The following is a 16,112-nucleotide window of genomic DNA, read 5'->3' as shown; positions in this document are numbered from 1 at the left end:
CATTAAACAACGTTGATTATCTTTACGCACCTTCTGTCTGCCTAAAAATACCCTATTACCAAAAAAGCTCATTGTTATTTTTTCCAATATAATTTTGGGTAAAACCAGCGATGCAGTACAAATATGACAATCTCAATCTGAAAATAATGTGCACCAAGAGTTGAAAGATTTAGGCCTAAGAAAATCATTATATCCTCAAATGCGTCTGAGTTGTAGCTCTAAGCTGCCATACTCAAGTTCTAAGCCAGAAGTCTAGAAGTGAACTATACAATGCCCGAATTGGGAAGAAAAAAGATCTCCATATTCTCCGATTTGCTTCGGGTAAATGATATGCATACATTCTTTCCTCATCATAATAATCCGCAAGAGGACTTCTATTTCCATGTATTGATTTATTTCCTCCTGTTCGACGAGTAATATATGAAACTATGGTATGAACAACAGGAAATTAATCCCCCTTGTTATCTTTGATTATCATAGTTCAGATTATCATTTATTATTTCCTTTCATAAAGGAATTCTGGTAACATAATAATTATTCTAGCGCATGGAGGATGACCCCATAATGTATAATACCTAGAGAACTACATGGCAGTCACAGAGAGGGGTTCTAATATAAGGATATATACTCCTAGCAGAGAGCAATCTTACCAACAACTCAGGGAGGGTGAATCCAACAAGAAACAATATACATATTTAAACCCAGATCTTAAGAGTTAACATAAACATACCACACATAATTTCTATATCTATATTTCATGTAAAATGACTAGCAAAAAAGGGAAAATTTAAACTTTGTATTTAATAATCAAAAACCTTCAACGCCAGATTTTTGATTGCTGGAAGATGACAACTTTCGCCCCTTTCTATTAAATTCTTCGGAAGAGAGAGTGGAGGAACAGCTTTGGGGAGGAAGAGTAAGCGGCAGGCCCAATGGTCGAGTTGGAGAAACACGTAATCTGGCTTTTTGTGATGAAGACAGAGTTAATTGGGGTCCTGGTGTAATGATCCCATTCAGGCTTGGTGATCTAGACATGCTTTTGCCACGGATTGATCCTGGATTTTGCAGTGGAAACCGGGATGTATATTTAATTTGTTCTATTGCAGTGAGATGCTCGGTAATGAGCCTCATGGTTGGCCTTTCTGATGGATCCGTCTGAAGACATCTCTGAACGATATCAGCTACCAAGTGTGCTGCCTTGGCTGGGAACCGCCCTTGCAGATGAGGGTCCATGATCAATGACAATCTACCCTCATCTGATAAATAAGGGCGACTCCACTTCACCAAGTTCCTCTCTTCCTTTGGATGATAGTCATGGTTTCTCCTACCCGTGAGCAATTCAAGAAGCACAATACCAAAACTCCAGACGTTGCTCTTAGGTGTGAGCAGTCCTTTATTTTGAACCTCCACCAGAAGACTTGTCGGTGCCTGAACATATGCATAAAATGGAAATTAAAATAACCATTAATAAACGGAGATGTCAGATTCTGCTAAATCAAGCCAGCCGATACAATTGAGCTATATCAGCAAACTCTTTACAATTTAGTAGTTCCAGTAACCTCATTGAGATGCAATGACTTGGGGACTGAAATGTACTTACAACTGAGTTGCTGAATAGGTCTATTTCAGAAATGTGGCTTACGCAACCATATCCAGATAGCTTTGCACTATAATCTTTGTCAATCTGTATATTCTCAGTCGAAAAGTCATGGAACATTGCCTGTAGAGGAAAAGGTCATTGTGCAAAATGAAGTTCCATCCATGAAGCTCTTCGCCTAACTTCAATTTTTTTTTTTTGACAAATTTCAAGGTAAAGATAGAAGTTCATGTTACCTGGAAAGGTCCCTCTTCATGCAAAAAGGTCAAACCTTTCGCAGCACATGTAGCAATTTTCATTCTGGCAGGCCAATCTAGTTGAGGACCATCCAATCTTCCATATAAAATCCTGTCTAAACTTCCATGATATAATCTCTCATACACTAGCATCCTCCCTTCCGATCCCTCACGTGCATGAAAGCCAAGTAATTGACATAGATAAGGGCTTTGCAAACAGCCAAGTGTATTCACCTCCTTTAAAAATTCTTTCAAGCCCTGCAATCACACATAGATAGAGAGACAACATCAATTCCATAATAATTCAACTCTCAGAACCTATAAGAAACTTAATTAAAAAACTCAGACCATATATCTGGCAGATAAGAACATACAATAACTAAGTTCTGTCTAAAATTAATAGTTTGCTGCAAAGACTACTTATTTATTATTTCACAAAAAGAAGGAGGAATTATTTCTAATGAACTAAAGGTATATATTTACAAACATCAACTGTAATAAATGAAAGTTTCATATTGCCTGGTTTGATGGATTAAGGCGAGTAACAGTGGCTTCAAATCTCCTGGTGCCAGAACTGTCATCTCCTCCAAAGGATGCTCTATATATCATGGAAGATGAATCCCCTGACACAAATCGCTCTGGACTGAAATTATTGCAGGCAGCCGCGAGTTCTTCAAACGAGAAGTTTCTTATGACTCCGATAGATGGCAGGGATTGAGGCGATTTGGAAGGCAGTGTAAGAGGTAATGCTGGAGGCAGTGGCAGTGGACAAGCTGTATTAGGAGGGCCACTAGAGTTCAATACTTTTAAATTCCGCACATTCTTCAGAACTGCAGCATTTGGAGGTAAGGGGAGCGGAAGGGGTTGTGGATGTAGGTTCTGACGTTCTTTCATTGATCCAAATCGACTCTTCATGACTTTCTGTTTCTCATAGTCAGTTGAGAGAGTATCATGTTTTGCTGCATTTAGGCTTGAAGGTGCGGACAAAGCTCGTGCTATTGTTCTGGTTATGTTGTTATTTGGCTGAACATGTTTCACCCGGTTTATGAAACTTGGTGGGGCAGATTGCAAAGTTCGCGTTTGGGCTGGTGGTTCTGGCACTGCTGTGGGTGGATGGTCCTGAAGGTTCACACTTGCAAAGCTATTTGGCTCTGACCTCTTCTTCTTGTCCTTTGAAACACTAAAACATCCCATCTTAAGCTCAGGACTCCCAAACAGTAGACCTGCATAAATTTTCCTGTAAAATAAATGTTCCAGTAAGATCACATATATATTTCCCTAAATCAAAATTATTAGTTGAAGTATTAAACATATTTACAGTAACTCTTATCACCATATCACTAAAGAATGTAATAATACAACAAAGTCCAACCGACGAAATTTGTGTCTAGAAAGTTTATAATTACCAAAGCATTAATTCTATGCCATATGGAAAAAAATACATCAGACAGCTAAAGAAACATAAAAAGGACACAAAAAAACCCGCTCATAGAATAACACGCGTTATTCAATAAGCAAAAAGCGATATGAATCAGTTAACGACAAAGTTACGTACCCATAGCATAGCTTCAGAGACATATAAAAGACACTAATATCCCAGTCATTAAAACGACAAAACATGTGAATCAATAACCATATAAGCATTCTAAACAAGTAATTGTTATGTTCCGTACAGTCCGTAAACATTCCAATTTAACAAAAAACTGCAATTGGTGACACTCTCGGATATTTTACAAAGACAGTGCACAATCTTCAACAATATGACGCAACTTCAAATTCCCTGTTCCAGAAAAAAGGGCCTGGTTTCCCGAATTTTATGTAATGGTTATATCAAGGATGAGTTGTTTAATTATTATTTTAGTGGAAACAACTGAATTTCTATAATAAAATTGTTATATCAAGTTTCATGAGATTTTGTCATGATGCAATACCATGATCAATAAATGGTGGATTCTTAGTATTAGATATCATGCATAAACAGGCAAGCACATTCATACACATTAATGACATAAACAATGAAGAGAAATCATATAACATTGTAATCATCCAAATCCAATCTAGAAGATAACCAACTTGCAATTCAATTGATCATATCATTAACATATGATCACATTTTAATCTTTCTAAATTATTTTTTCTCCACAGCATTTTCATCTAAGATAAAGATTTGATCAAACAGAATGTTTTTAAGCAATCACAATCACAATCACTAGAAAGCTGTAACAGATCAAGATAAATTATAGAGATAGTTCTTTAAGGAGAGAGAGAGAGAGATAAGAATGAACCTGGAAGGGAGTTAGTGAAAATGCTGGCAGCAATGCTGTAAAGATTGGCTCTTTGTATAGAAACTGATAGAGAGAATGAATGAATAAATCAAAAACCAAAAAAGTAAATTTAAGAAGTAGAAATAAGTTGGGGCGGAATTAGACATGACGAAAGAAAGAGTTGAAACAAGTCAAAAGTATACTACTACATTACTCTTGCTGATGGATGGGGGAGACTGAATGAGAGAGATTTTGCTAAATGAGAGAGAGAGAGAGATTTTGAGAGGGAAAAGTTGCTAGAAAGATGTAAGAGAGAGAAGGTTGTAGTCAAAGCAAAAAAAAAAGATAAGAACTACTCTTTGAGATATCTCCAACTCATTCACAAAATCACACCCTCGTCCAGGTCCATTCTAAAATACTACTAAATAAATGAATTTATAGAAATGTATTAATGGGTTTTATTATTTCGGATCAAATGTTTGGAATCTACTATATTTTTCCTTATAGATTATGACAGTCAAAGAGGAATATTAGATTTGGGTACGGCCAGATATTAATATTTTCGTAGTGTTCAGTTTTTTTGGATTTTGTACCAGAAAAATGACCACCTTCGCCAGAGAAGGAAAAAATGGTTACGTTCATTCCCCTGCGCTGCTTATGCTCTCTCAACCATTGTTCAAATAATATACGATGTTGATGTTGGACATTTATATTTTAAAATTATTAAGTGAGGGGATTCTTGTGCTGCAACTGTAATGTGTTGTTTATAGGAAACAGATTCCCGTGTGGTCAAAGTGTTCCCCCACTACGTGGCAGTTTTTAGGAGTAGTAGCTTGGACCCACTCCTCTGTCTCGTCACCATGCCTCCATTCTTTAAATTAGTAAATAAATTTCAATTTTATTATACAAGTCGGAGTACAGCCTCTAGTTTATGGATAATAATATAGTGTAAATGATAAAGTATACTTTTATATATATATATTACGTGATTTTATTTTCATATTTAATTATATTTTACACTAATTTGAATCTTTAGTTAATATATTTTCATGTTTTGTTAGAGGGAATAAAGAATTTTAAGTCGAGAAGAAAGAGAAAAAGAGCTATTTTGAAACTAAATTCTATGGAAGATTGGATTTATTAGGGTTTATCCGATTTCTGCATTGTTCCGGTCATATTTTGAATTTTGGATGTCAAATTTGGACGATCTTTCTACGCCGCGAAACTCTGAGAATTCACCTTAATTCAGATATGGTCCAAAAGCAAAATCCAACTAAAAAGCCCGTAAACAAAGGGGCAAATTTAGCTACAAATTTTGACACAGATTCATACTTAGATTTTAAAGTTCATACAAATTTAGAGATTGGTTTTAAAACATTGAAACTTTTGACACCATTTTGGAGGTTCTGTAGTCTCATATTGCAGCCAAGAAGTTAATTCTCAGAGTGGAAGGTTGTGGTGCTCTGGGCACTAGCTGCTTTTGAGCGATGGTTATGGCAATGCTCTGTTTCTCATTTGCCGAAAGGTATTAATCTTCTCAGTGAGTCCATATTTGTTAAAATATAAGCTTAAGAGGATTTCATCAAATGTTGTTTTTATATTAGGGAGGGCTAGTTAAAGCGATTAGCAGTATATAGGCAAATGGAGAGGCTACATTGTCGAGTTTGATCTCAGAGGCCACTCTTCAGGGTAAAATAGCCTAATTTATGCATTGTGAATTAGAATCTGATCAGAATTTCTACTGATGCAAATGAATACTACCAAAACAAAAGGTGGGATTTTGAAATTAAGGAGCATGCAGTTTGTTGACTCCAAAGGCAATGTAATAGGAGAGGTAAAAGATATTCTCGCTAAAAATTCTTTCTGTGATGAGGAAATGTTATTTAAATAAACTGATTTTATCATCGTAGATGCTGAACAAGCACTTAAAACTGCTCTGGATATAACATTTCCCTTATTCTATCATGTTATTGGAATCGTTGCCATTCTGAATTACATATAAGATGGATCAACCAGATTTTTGAAACGGATTAGTTACTCCCCGTGTGTAGATGACACAAACCTGTGCTTTCAATCCTGCAAACTAAGCATGATTTCCTAGTCTTTTTTTTTTTTTTTGGGTAAGATTTCCTAGTCTTTTGACTAACAAAAAAAATGTTGATCAAGACAAACAAAATTCTAGAATGTATATGAAGTCTTAATATTTACTCTTGACAGATACTGAAACTTAAATACTACTGAAGCATTAGTTTCTTATACTAACCAGTTCACATGTCATGCACAACTAGTTGAACTTTGAGCTAATATGAAAGTTAATCCAAAACAGTTTAATTTAAAATATATTTAATCACAATGAACAGAAACACGCACAATGAGTGCTATATTTAATCAGTGTAGGAAGACGAAATCTCGAATTCCCTTCATGTCAATTGAACTCAGTCCTTCCACAATCTCTGCAGTGCTTTCTATACAGAATCCTGAGGATTTTTAATTCTATATTCAGCGTTCCAAATACTAGGAGATCCTACTACAACAAGACAAACAGTCCTACAGAATTGATTTGGTGTCTTTCAACTATATTTTTCTGTTTGATCGGTTCTTTTTTATTCCCAAGGAAGCACATATCTTACCTGGATCTTCTTTCATAATTAAAAAAAAATAAATTCTTCTTCCAAGAGGAAACTTCTTATACTGTTGAATAAATATAAAGAACTGCTCTTAGTCTACCCGCTGACATCTTCACCAACATCATCTCGACTCTTTCTGAACTTCTTTACAAAGAAAACTAGATGTTATACACATGAAAAATCACAAAATTATCAATTAATATAGCCCATAGATTATACAAAAATCGGGAGAAATACTGATCCTCAGAAAAGGATAGCATTGATTGGTGGAACTTGTGAGGATTACAAATCAGATGACTATGGACAATTGTCGAGATGAATGAAATCGGCTTGCATAATTTGAATAATGATATGGAGACTTAAATGCCATTCCTAGTCATCACACGATAACTGTTAGCAGATCAATAATCACCACACTGACACAAAACTCATGTCCTTAACCAATAATGCCAGAATCAATTCCATATAATGTTCTTAAAAACAGACCAATATATTGCTGCCCACCAAGTCCTCTGTCAACCCCCCACACTACGTTGTGAATAAAGTCTACATCCATGTTTCACAATGAAATAACGCAAGCAACTTGAAGGAAACAATAATAATCATTAGTTACCTGCATCTGTGATGTTGGTGAAAATTTACAATTTTTTAGATAATATTATTTAGGTTATATACAAAATTTACATAGGTATATAACATAACTATACTTCACAATATATTATATCACACTTTTAGGGCAAAATAACTTGATTTATACTTTACAATATTAAATCAACTTCTAGTGGGAAAAAATTACCCTTAAATTAAACGTTAGAATTCAAAATTTAAGTTTTATAGGCTGAATTCCAATGTTTCAGCTTCCAGCTCTCACCTTGTTGTAAGTTGTTGGTTTCTTTCCTGACCTATATTTTCCGATAGCCTCTATTGCCAGCGTCATACACCCATCTCGCAAAAGATGTACAAGCCATGACCCTATCTTCTTTCCAAACAGCTTCGTTTTCATCCAACCTTGTCTGTCCACCAAGCTTTTGCATCAATTTTTGAGGACGAGGCCTCAACAATAAATAAAGTGGCCCCTTCATTTGCTGTTTTAAAGTTGAGGTACCAGATATCTTTTTGACGCTCTTTTGCAGAATTATAATCTTCTCTAAATCTTCTGAATCTGATCCCAGATTATCAAATGGAATTTTCTGATCCTCTTTAGCCCGCTTCGTGCCAGCCATGTACTCTTCAATAACTTTTTCGTCTCCAATGAAACTTTCGGACAGCCCTTTGCATCTCTTCGACCTCCAGTTAAATGTTCTTTTACTCTGTAAACTCCTGCTATTTCTTTCCCTTTTTGACTTGGTCGGAAGTTAAAATAGTCTTTTTATTTGTCTTATAAATCTTATATCTGTTTTTATTTTGTATTTTTGGGCCTTAAAATTGACCCAATAACATTAATTATATCATTATGCGCTTAGGTTCAATAAAGCACTTTTCTATCGCTTCTCGCTTAGGCGCGCTATGTGCTTCAAGGCCACAAGCTTGTGCCTGACTCAAGTTGCTTCACTTCGGCATAAGTGAGGCGCTAAGGGTGAGCTTTATTACATTTTGAGCACAGGCGCACTTTTCACAGCACTGAATACAACCATGAATGGGCTGCCTACTAGTCAACGAGCGTAATATATTATTTAACGGACTTACACAGAGGCGGATCCATGGGGGTCTATGACCCCCCTGATATCGGAACAAATATTATATAGTACTCATTTAGTTATTAATGTTTATGCAGCATAGTTGGTATGAAGTTTGTTGACTTTGACTCCTCTCCAACTTAATTTTCTTTTCTGAACTAGAACATGGTGTCAACTCCTTACAGGTATGTACATTAAAAGATTATGCGCATGTATCTGCTTCCTCCGTGATTATTACAACTAGAATGATTAGTTTCATGCTTTGTGAAACCTATAATGGTTTGAGTTTGATTTCGGAATCAAAGGCTGAGATCTCGGTGCTGTCACCACGCGTTGAATTCCTAGACCATCAACGGCTGGTTTGAATGTGGATAACAGACTAACAGTGTTATGAGACAAAGAACTGCAGCTCTCTCCTAAGACAACATTTCAAAGATAACAATAATATAACTCTCATACAACAATACTCACATTCGGGATTATTTGCCTGAAAATTCATATAGTGTGCAGAAATATGTCTCAAAATATAATACGTCTTTAAGAATTTAGAGAGATATATCAGTAAATGGTCTTGAATTCACGTTTGCAGGTCTTCAAGAATCATTGAAAAGGAAAATAGAGAGTCTGAGACGAGCAAATAACATTAACTCCACACCCCCCCCACCCCCACCCCCCCACCCCCCGGATTATGTTTCTGCGTCTGCCACTGGACTTGCATACGTATGTTGCATCATGCTAGTATTAAATGTCAAGTTGAATACATGTCTGCTTGTAATCGATCAAATTACTGTGATTAATTGCAGGAATCTTCCACAAATAAGATCTCTTGTTTTTCTAATACTATAATGGTAGTTATATTTTATATGCAAATAAAATCGAGCAATACCATTACAATCTAAAAAAAAAAAGTAACAAGGAAGCAAGGATGACATAAACAAAACATATGTTCTCATAAAGAAAAACAGCTTAGCACACCTCCGCCAGTAAATACAATTACCTCTGCATGAATTGCACGAATCTCCTTGACCAGGAACTCGGCATACTGCATCCTCAACAGTTGCACCAGCAAAAGCAGTCGAATTGTCACCATCAGGAAGATACGTTTTTAAAGGGACTGATCTGTAAGGAAGGACCTGGCAAACAGCAGAATCGGAAAATTTAGAACAGTACAGCTAACAAGGCTGAAGTCTAGGCACATTTCGTATGTTGTCAGTAGCCAATTTGATATGCATTTTTAGAGTTCATTTGAGAAACATAATGTATCAAGAAACAAAAAAATTGGTAAACTGATACATGACAAGCAACCGCAGGTAATGGAACTATACAATATTCATATACTGTTATCTTATTTACAGAAATCAACAAGGCAGATCCGTTGCCTTAATATTCACCCATTAATGACGCAGATGTATTTTCACTTAGCACATTATCATATAAAAACTGCAATAAAATGTTAATAAAACAGTGCACCTAAGAAAATCCTACTGAACTACCAATGTATCTAAAGAAATCAAAAAGGCAAATGTGGAGCTCCAGAATTACCCCCTTCATGATACAGAGATATTCTTATAGATAGCACATTAAGGCTAAAGACAGCATTCAAAAAGTGTGTGGAACGTCGAAAAAACTCAACCGACTCTAAAAGAGTCTCAAATCCCCTGGACACCAAATATAATAATCTGTTAAAGGAAAGATTTTGCTAATAAGTGATGATCGGGAACCAAAATGAAAAAACATTAATTGCATTGAACACGTATTTGAGAAAAGCAGACATACGCTATCAAAACATAGAAGGCACATCTTTGAATAGGAAACAAATGAGCAACATTAGCCCAGCTTTAAAGGTGCATATAACTACACAATCAGCTACAATAACAAGAAAACTACACAATTAACCTCGGAAAACATATATATAACTACACATGCAATCAAAAATATAAAAGGGATAAACTTTAGACCTCTACATGACAAAATCTTTTGATGAGGTTGTGAATAAGATTGATGACTTGATTCCCTTTTCAATCTGCAAGGACTGTAGGCCTCAGGTGAGAATGATGTTCCTAATGGTTGTATCTGCTACACCCCAGCTTCAAACACTTATATCAGATATTGATGGGTTGGTTCTTCTACTTCTGTTAAGCGCACATTCGGTTCTTGAGGATCCCCCATCAATCATTGATATTGCTAAAAGTTATGAACAGAGAGATATGTGCTACTGACAAGATACTTCTACTGCTTGATGCAATAAATTAAAATAATGTGAAGTCTTCTCCTAATTAATTAAGCTGATCCCTCGTCTCTGGAATCTTGTAAGGGGATTGAAAATAGACTCTACGAACCAGCCTTTCTATTCCTCACTTGAGCTAAACTTTTGAGTAGATAAACCGAGCTATCGGCTACACTAATGTTTGTTTAGACAATGTAACGAGTAAAATTACTTGAAACTACTAGAGATAAGAAGAAAATTTTGAAAAATAATTAAGTGATTGTAAAATTGTTATTTTAGATTTGAGAAGAAATCGGGATAGGAGAGAATGAATCATTCCATCTCAAATTAAATATGTGATCTCTAGCATATAATGTAAGGAATGGAATGGAGGAATAAATGAAATTTCTTAACAACTGCCCATAGCACAGTTCATTTTTCATTCCATTCCTTGTTCACTTAGATGTAATGGAATGAAAAATTATAAAGAATATTTATGGAGAAAGAAGAAAGATTAAGACAACTGTGACTAAATATGAAAGGGTCTAAATATTTATGATGAAGATTGCTGGGAGACATGATGAAGAAGTGGAAAGAGCATTCCTTCCAAAAAGATGTAGGTTAGATTTTTAGTTCAAATACTTAAAATGAAATGAATGAAGGAATGAAAAATATAGCCATTTTCTCCAATTAACCCCAATTTATAGTACGAGTTTTATTCCATTCTCTTTTCATTACACTACATCCAATTGAAAGCAGCCTAAGTATTACAATGCTAACATAGTAACATATTATGAAGTCAAGTTGCTATATATGTTTTGAATTTCGCAACAAGAAAAAAAAGAGAAGAAAAATATGATTATAATGATCAATTCCATAGGTTCATAACTAGCATCAACTCGTAAGACCACAAGAGACAATTTATACAATTTAATCTTAACCTCCATAAAAGTTCAATTGATTTTATTTATAATAATATTCTCCAGTTATTCAAAGAAGAGACATATAACTACAGCAAGCTCATTATTCCTGTTGAAACAAAACTAATTCAACCATTGTCTCTAAATTAGCTCTGCTAACATCTTGTAAAAATAACGTACAACGCTAGTCATAAAATTGTTGTATTTAACTGCGAGGGCCCAGTAACTCACCACTGCAGTCCCCAAAAATAACAAGAACAGATAAATTACATTCATTCCCATAAACATTTTGAGGTTGTTGAATATATTCAATCTTTGTATGGATGTCCCTATATTATCCTTCTCCGCAGTTATCCAGTTATAAAACATACCAAGTTTTCCATCATTCCTTCGCCCCTGCAATGATAATAGTTAATAGAATCATACTAATACCTTGTAATAGAATTCTTAGCATCAAGGTAAGATTGATAAATGGTAAATAAATGAGACAACTATACCTCACAGCTTATGCATCGAGATCTGGAGTTGGTCCTAGAAGCCATGCCTGTGTTTTTGATTCGTTTGAAGCTGCATTTCTGGAGGAGCTTGATAAACTTTGATTTCAGGGATTTTGATTTTCTGAGCAATGAGACAGGGGGACGTGTTTTGAGGTTGAATGAGAGTTGGTAGAGATTGGGGAAGAAGAATCTTTTGGCTTTGAATTGGAAGCTGAATTTGTTGGTCCTGGCATCAACGTGCAGCTTCCATGACTCTGCCTCCCTCATCTCATTTGTGTATAATTTCTTCTTTGGAATGAAAAACATCACATCTCAATATATTGTGTCAGATCTAGCCGTTACACAAAGGTTGACCTACTCCGGGGCCTGACCCAAAGTTTTTAAACTCCAATATTTGACCCTGGTCTTTATTTGACTTATTTTGTTAAATATTAAAAAGAGTAAAATATATAAAAAAAAGAGTAAAATATATTATTTATGTATTTGAAGATTAAATATCTTAGACAGAGGGACAATCATAAATACACATTATACTATCTTACTGTATTTGGTTTAACCATCACAAACTCTAGATTAAACTATCATAAGCTTAGAGCATCTCCGAGCACCAAAACACTAAAATGATGTCATTTTTGATGTAAAAGTTGCTCCAATGATCTTAAAAGCTAGACACGGGCTCTGAGCCTCTTACAACGGCTAAACAAGACTTTTCTTCAATCAGCTGCAGTACATCCCCTGATCTGTTTTTAAAGTAAAAATTTACCAGTGTACTACATTAACATGATACGCCAACTGCAACACTGATTCGGTGGCCGGAGTTGTTGTCGGAAAATGATCTATTTTGATCAGCGACACCTGAATTTGGAATATCGATCAACAAGTTTCGACAATTTGGGCAGGAGGAGTGTGACACCAGCCATTTGTCTATGCACTTGACATGGAAGTTATGTAAACAATCAGGAAGTACGCGTACTTTTTCACCATCCAAGAACTCTCCCAGACATATCGGACATTCACTGGCCTCAAAATTCACTCCTGTTGATGATCCGTAAACGGTGACCGGAATTTTCCTCACAGTGCGCTTTTTCAATCCGCTGCTAGCTACCCGGGCTCCTGCTGCTTGCCCCTGCCCGTACCTACGACTACAACGTAATGCACAACTTACCATGGAGTTGAGCCCAAGTGCACAAATCAGTGCGCATAATAAGGCTGCCAGTATGATTACCATGTTGGTGTCGAAATCCGTCTCGTTGATGTCAGCATGGCTCGCTCGCCTGCCTCTACCCGTAGGCGCCATACTTGGCGGAGAATCAAGAAACCGCCGTAGATTAACCATTTTCGATCACACAAATTTAATCTTGGAGGCTTGGCCTAATTGTATACAGGATATTTTTCCAGGAAAAAGATGTAGACAAAAAGTTTTGGTTTTTATTTTCCTTTGTTTCTGACCTTAAACTAGTTTTTGTTTTGTCAGGATTCTGGTTGGCTAGAAAATGACATGGAAGGAGCAGAAATGCACAATATATCTGGGCTTTAGATAAGGAGGTTAATTTTTAAGTTGTAAAACTTGACTACAGTACTAAAGTATCACTGATTTTTTTAAAACAACTCAGAAATAATCGAAAGAGGACGATAAAAATTTATGTAACTGAAGGCTATGCTTAAATTCTTTGATACAGGTTTGATCAGAGTACTGGCTAGGTGAACAAGTATCAGCTCCTCTTTTATCTTGCAAGATTGGTGTATTTGTTTACCTGTACAAAGGTGAAGAGAATAATAATGCGACAACTCCACTTAGCTACCTGATCATGATTAAGGGGTTGATTAATTAAGGAGTTGTGATTTCCAAATACCCGTTGCACCAAATACAACGCTGCTTGTAAGTGCTGGGCCTTAGCTTAAAAGAAGCAAAAGGCCCCATCTCATGTCCAACACTTACAAGTAGCGTTTGTATTCAATATTTGACGCTTTTCTTTTCAATCTACTGCTTCAATCACAAGATGGTCAGAAAAAAACTTTTGACAAAAAATATAGTTAAAGAAAAATGGACACTCAATTGGTCATCCTCTTAACAAAAAATATAGTCACTCATTTGATTTATATTCAATCATTTGATATTGACTAGTATATTTTACCGATCGCGAAATATATATAACAATATTTCACATCATTTATTATAATATTAAAATAATATTTTATTCAATAATAATTAAAGATATAATAATCAATCTCATTAAAAACATATTTTATGCAATGTGTTAATTACGGTGCTCCCATATGCTCTTGTACCTAAACTATAGTATGAGTGAGCGTAGCATTGATGAAAGCTTGAGAGGACAGGTCATCTATGTAGATGACACGTCAACAAAGGCAGGCCAGCCCACATATGATAGTCATAATTCGGTTGGCTAACGCTCTGCTGACCAATCAATCTTTACTTGATCAACCTGTGAGTTTACCAAATTCTAGACCTCCAACCCAACCCACCATAAAGATAAAGGGTTCCCCATTCACCCCTGTGTATTGCCATGTCAGCCCGAGGATCATGGTTGAAATACTTAAATAAAATACTTAAAGATCGAGCAATACAGAGATGGTAGGTTAAGTTTAGAGCTGCTAAAACGTGATATCCTTTCACCACTACTTTTGACGACTCTACTCTCACTCAGGCACACGTGTACATGGACTCGTGCACTATATATAGCTCAGCATTTCCAGCGATACACATTATAAAGAAGCTATGGCATCAGGTATGAAGCAAGTGATGACATCTCTATATATTTGCTTAGCTCTTGTATATTTCCTTCAAACTTTAAGTAATAGTCCTGCTCATGCACACGGAGGAGCCTCCGCATGGTATTCCGGTCATGCCACATTCTATGGTGGCAGCGATGCTTCCGGCACCATGGGTACGTATGTAGTAGTATGTTGATATCAATGTTGATACACAAATCACACTATTTTCTCAGGTTGTTTACGTAGGTATTTTGAGACTCGTATAAAGTATAGTTTTATAATGTTTTTTATCTTTTGAATAAAAATTTAAACGTCAAACTTTTATTCAGGAAAAAAAACTATACTTTACAAGAGTCTCGTGCCAAAAGCTAACATAAATAATCTGCTTACCACGTTTACTTGAAATATATTTGGATTTGGTTGCAGGAGGAGCATGTGGGTACGGGAATTTGTACAGCCAGGGCTACGGTACAAACACGGCGGCTCTCAGCACAGCTCTCTTCAACCACGGAGAGAGGTGCGGAGCTTGTTATGAGTTGAAGTGCAATGACGACCCCAAATGGTGCCTGCATAACACCATCACCGTCACGGCAACCAACTTTTGTCCACCCAACAACGCCCTCTCCAATGACAATGGCGGATGGTGCAATCCTCCCCTCCGTCATTTCGATCTCGCACAGCCTGCTTTCCTTCGTATTGCACAATATCGCGCTGGAATTGTACCGTTACTCTACAGAAGGTACCTACCTGCTAATCACTCTGTAAATTACCTCCAATCCTCTGTATAGATTAATTAATCATCTTTAACTGCAGGGTGCCTTGTGTAAAGAAAGGGGGCATAAGGTTTACTATAAATGGCCATTCCTACTTCAATCTGGTGTTGATAACAAACGTTGGGGGTGCAGGAGATGTCCACGCCGTATCCATAAAAGGTTCCAAGACAGGGTGGGAAGCCATGTCCAGAAACTGGGGGCAGAACTGGCAGAGCAATGCCTATCTCAACGGCCAAAGCCTCTCCTTCCGGGTCACGTCGGGCGATGGCAAGACCATTGCAGCCAACAATGTGGTTCCGCCTGGCTGGCAGTTCGGACAAACTTTTGAAGGAACTCAGTTTTAGCCATGATCCCATGTTGGTGTGAAGCTGTATACAAACCAGTTTATGATTCTATGTAGTAGTAATAAAAAAAAGGAGCTGGCCTGGATACTTATTATTTTGTCTCAAATGTATACGTGCCTTGGTATATTTTGTATCAACGTTATGGAATAAGTAATATATTGATTATAGTTATGTCATATGTGTTGGCAGTGATTTAAGCCTTGATCAAACAGACTAGTTGAAATGAAGTTTTGTGA

General features: G+C 36.3%; 3 protein-coding genes across 7 annotated transcripts; 1 reads left to right on the top strand and 2 right to left on the bottom strand.

Annotated features, from left to right (window-relative positions):
• Positions 1–667: 667 nt before the first annotated feature.
• LOC108200005 (probable serine/threonine-protein kinase PBL8) lies at positions 668–12,798 on the bottom strand. Of its 5 annotated transcripts, XM_017368055.2 has the most exons (8): positions 12,024–12,798; positions 11,758–11,922; positions 10,359–10,532; positions 9,398–9,533; positions 2,353–3,070; positions 1,834–2,091; positions 1,601–1,720; positions 668–1,428 (listed from the first exon to the last, which is right to left on the bottom strand). In XM_017368055.2, exons 4-8 carry the CDS (start codon positions 9,439–9,441, stop codon positions 808–810), a joined length of 1,761 nt encoding a protein of 586 aa, XP_017223544.1. In that variant the 5' UTR covers positions 9,442–9,533; positions 10,359–10,532; positions 11,758–11,922; positions 12,024–12,798; the 3' UTR covers positions 668–807. The 5 variants fall into 5 exon arrangements, with proteins under 5 accessions (XP_017223544.1, XP_063939357.1, XP_063939358.1 ...); XM_064083287.1 differs by having other exon boundaries at positions 10,359–11,922; XM_064083288.1 differs by having other exon boundaries at positions 10,365–11,922.
• LOC108200006 (RING-H2 finger protein ATL74) lies at positions 12,799–13,359 on the bottom strand. The gene has a single exon (XM_017368059.2). It carries the CDS (start codon positions 13,357–13,359, stop codon positions 12,799–12,801), a length of 561 nt encoding a protein of 186 aa, XP_017223548.1.
• A 1,373-nt stretch (positions 13,360–14,732) lies between these two features.
• Positions 14,733–16,047, top strand: LOC108197712 (expansin-A8). The gene is made up of 3 exons (XM_017365403.2): positions 14,733–14,932; positions 15,186–15,498; positions 15,573–16,047. The coding sequence occupies exons 1-3, from the start codon at positions 14,764–14,766 to the stop codon at positions 15,874–15,876; spliced, it is 786 nt and encodes a 261-aa protein (XP_017220892.1). The 5' UTR covers positions 14,733–14,763; the 3' UTR covers positions 15,877–16,047.
• The last annotated feature ends 65 nt before the right edge of the window (positions 16,048–16,112 follow it).

The sequence above is a fragment of the Daucus carota genome, chromosome 8 (genome assembly GCF_001625215.2).
Source record: "Daucus carota subsp. sativus chromosome 8, DH1 v3.0, whole genome shotgun sequence".
NCBI lineage: Eukaryota > Viridiplantae > Streptophyta > Magnoliopsida > Apiales > Apiaceae > Daucus > Daucus carota.
The sequence above is the reverse complement of the archived record's forward strand: the minus strand, read 5'-3'. Positions and strand labels throughout refer to the sequence as shown.

Coding starts and splice junctions, on each gene's coding strand:
- LOC108200005 (XM_064083287.1), bottom strand. CDS start 9,441: ATGCCGAGTTCCTGGTCAAGGAGATTCGTGCAATTCATGCAGAG. Junction 2,092..2,352: donor GCCTTAATCCATCAAACCAG/GCAATATGAAAC, acceptor GTGTGATTGCAG/GGCTTGAAAGAATTTTTAAA. Junction 1,721..1,833: donor ATGAAGAGGGACCTTTCCAG/GTAACATGAACT, acceptor TTTCCTCTACAG/GCAATGTTCCATGACTTTTC.
- LOC108200006 (XM_017368059.2), bottom strand. CDS start 13,359: ATGGTTAATCTACGGCGGTTTCTTGATTCTCCGCCAAGTATGGCGCCT.
- LOC108197712 (XM_017365403.2), top strand. CDS start 14,764: ATGGCATCAGGTATGAAGCAAGTGATGACATCTCTATATATTTGCTTA. Junction 14,933..15,185: donor CGATGCTTCCGGCACCATGG/GTACGTATGTAG, acceptor ATTTGGTTGCAG/GAGGAGCATGTGGGTACGGG. Junction 15,499..15,572: donor GTACCGTTACTCTACAGAAG/GTACCTACCTGC, acceptor CTTTAACTGCAG/GGTGCCTTGTGTAAAGAAAG.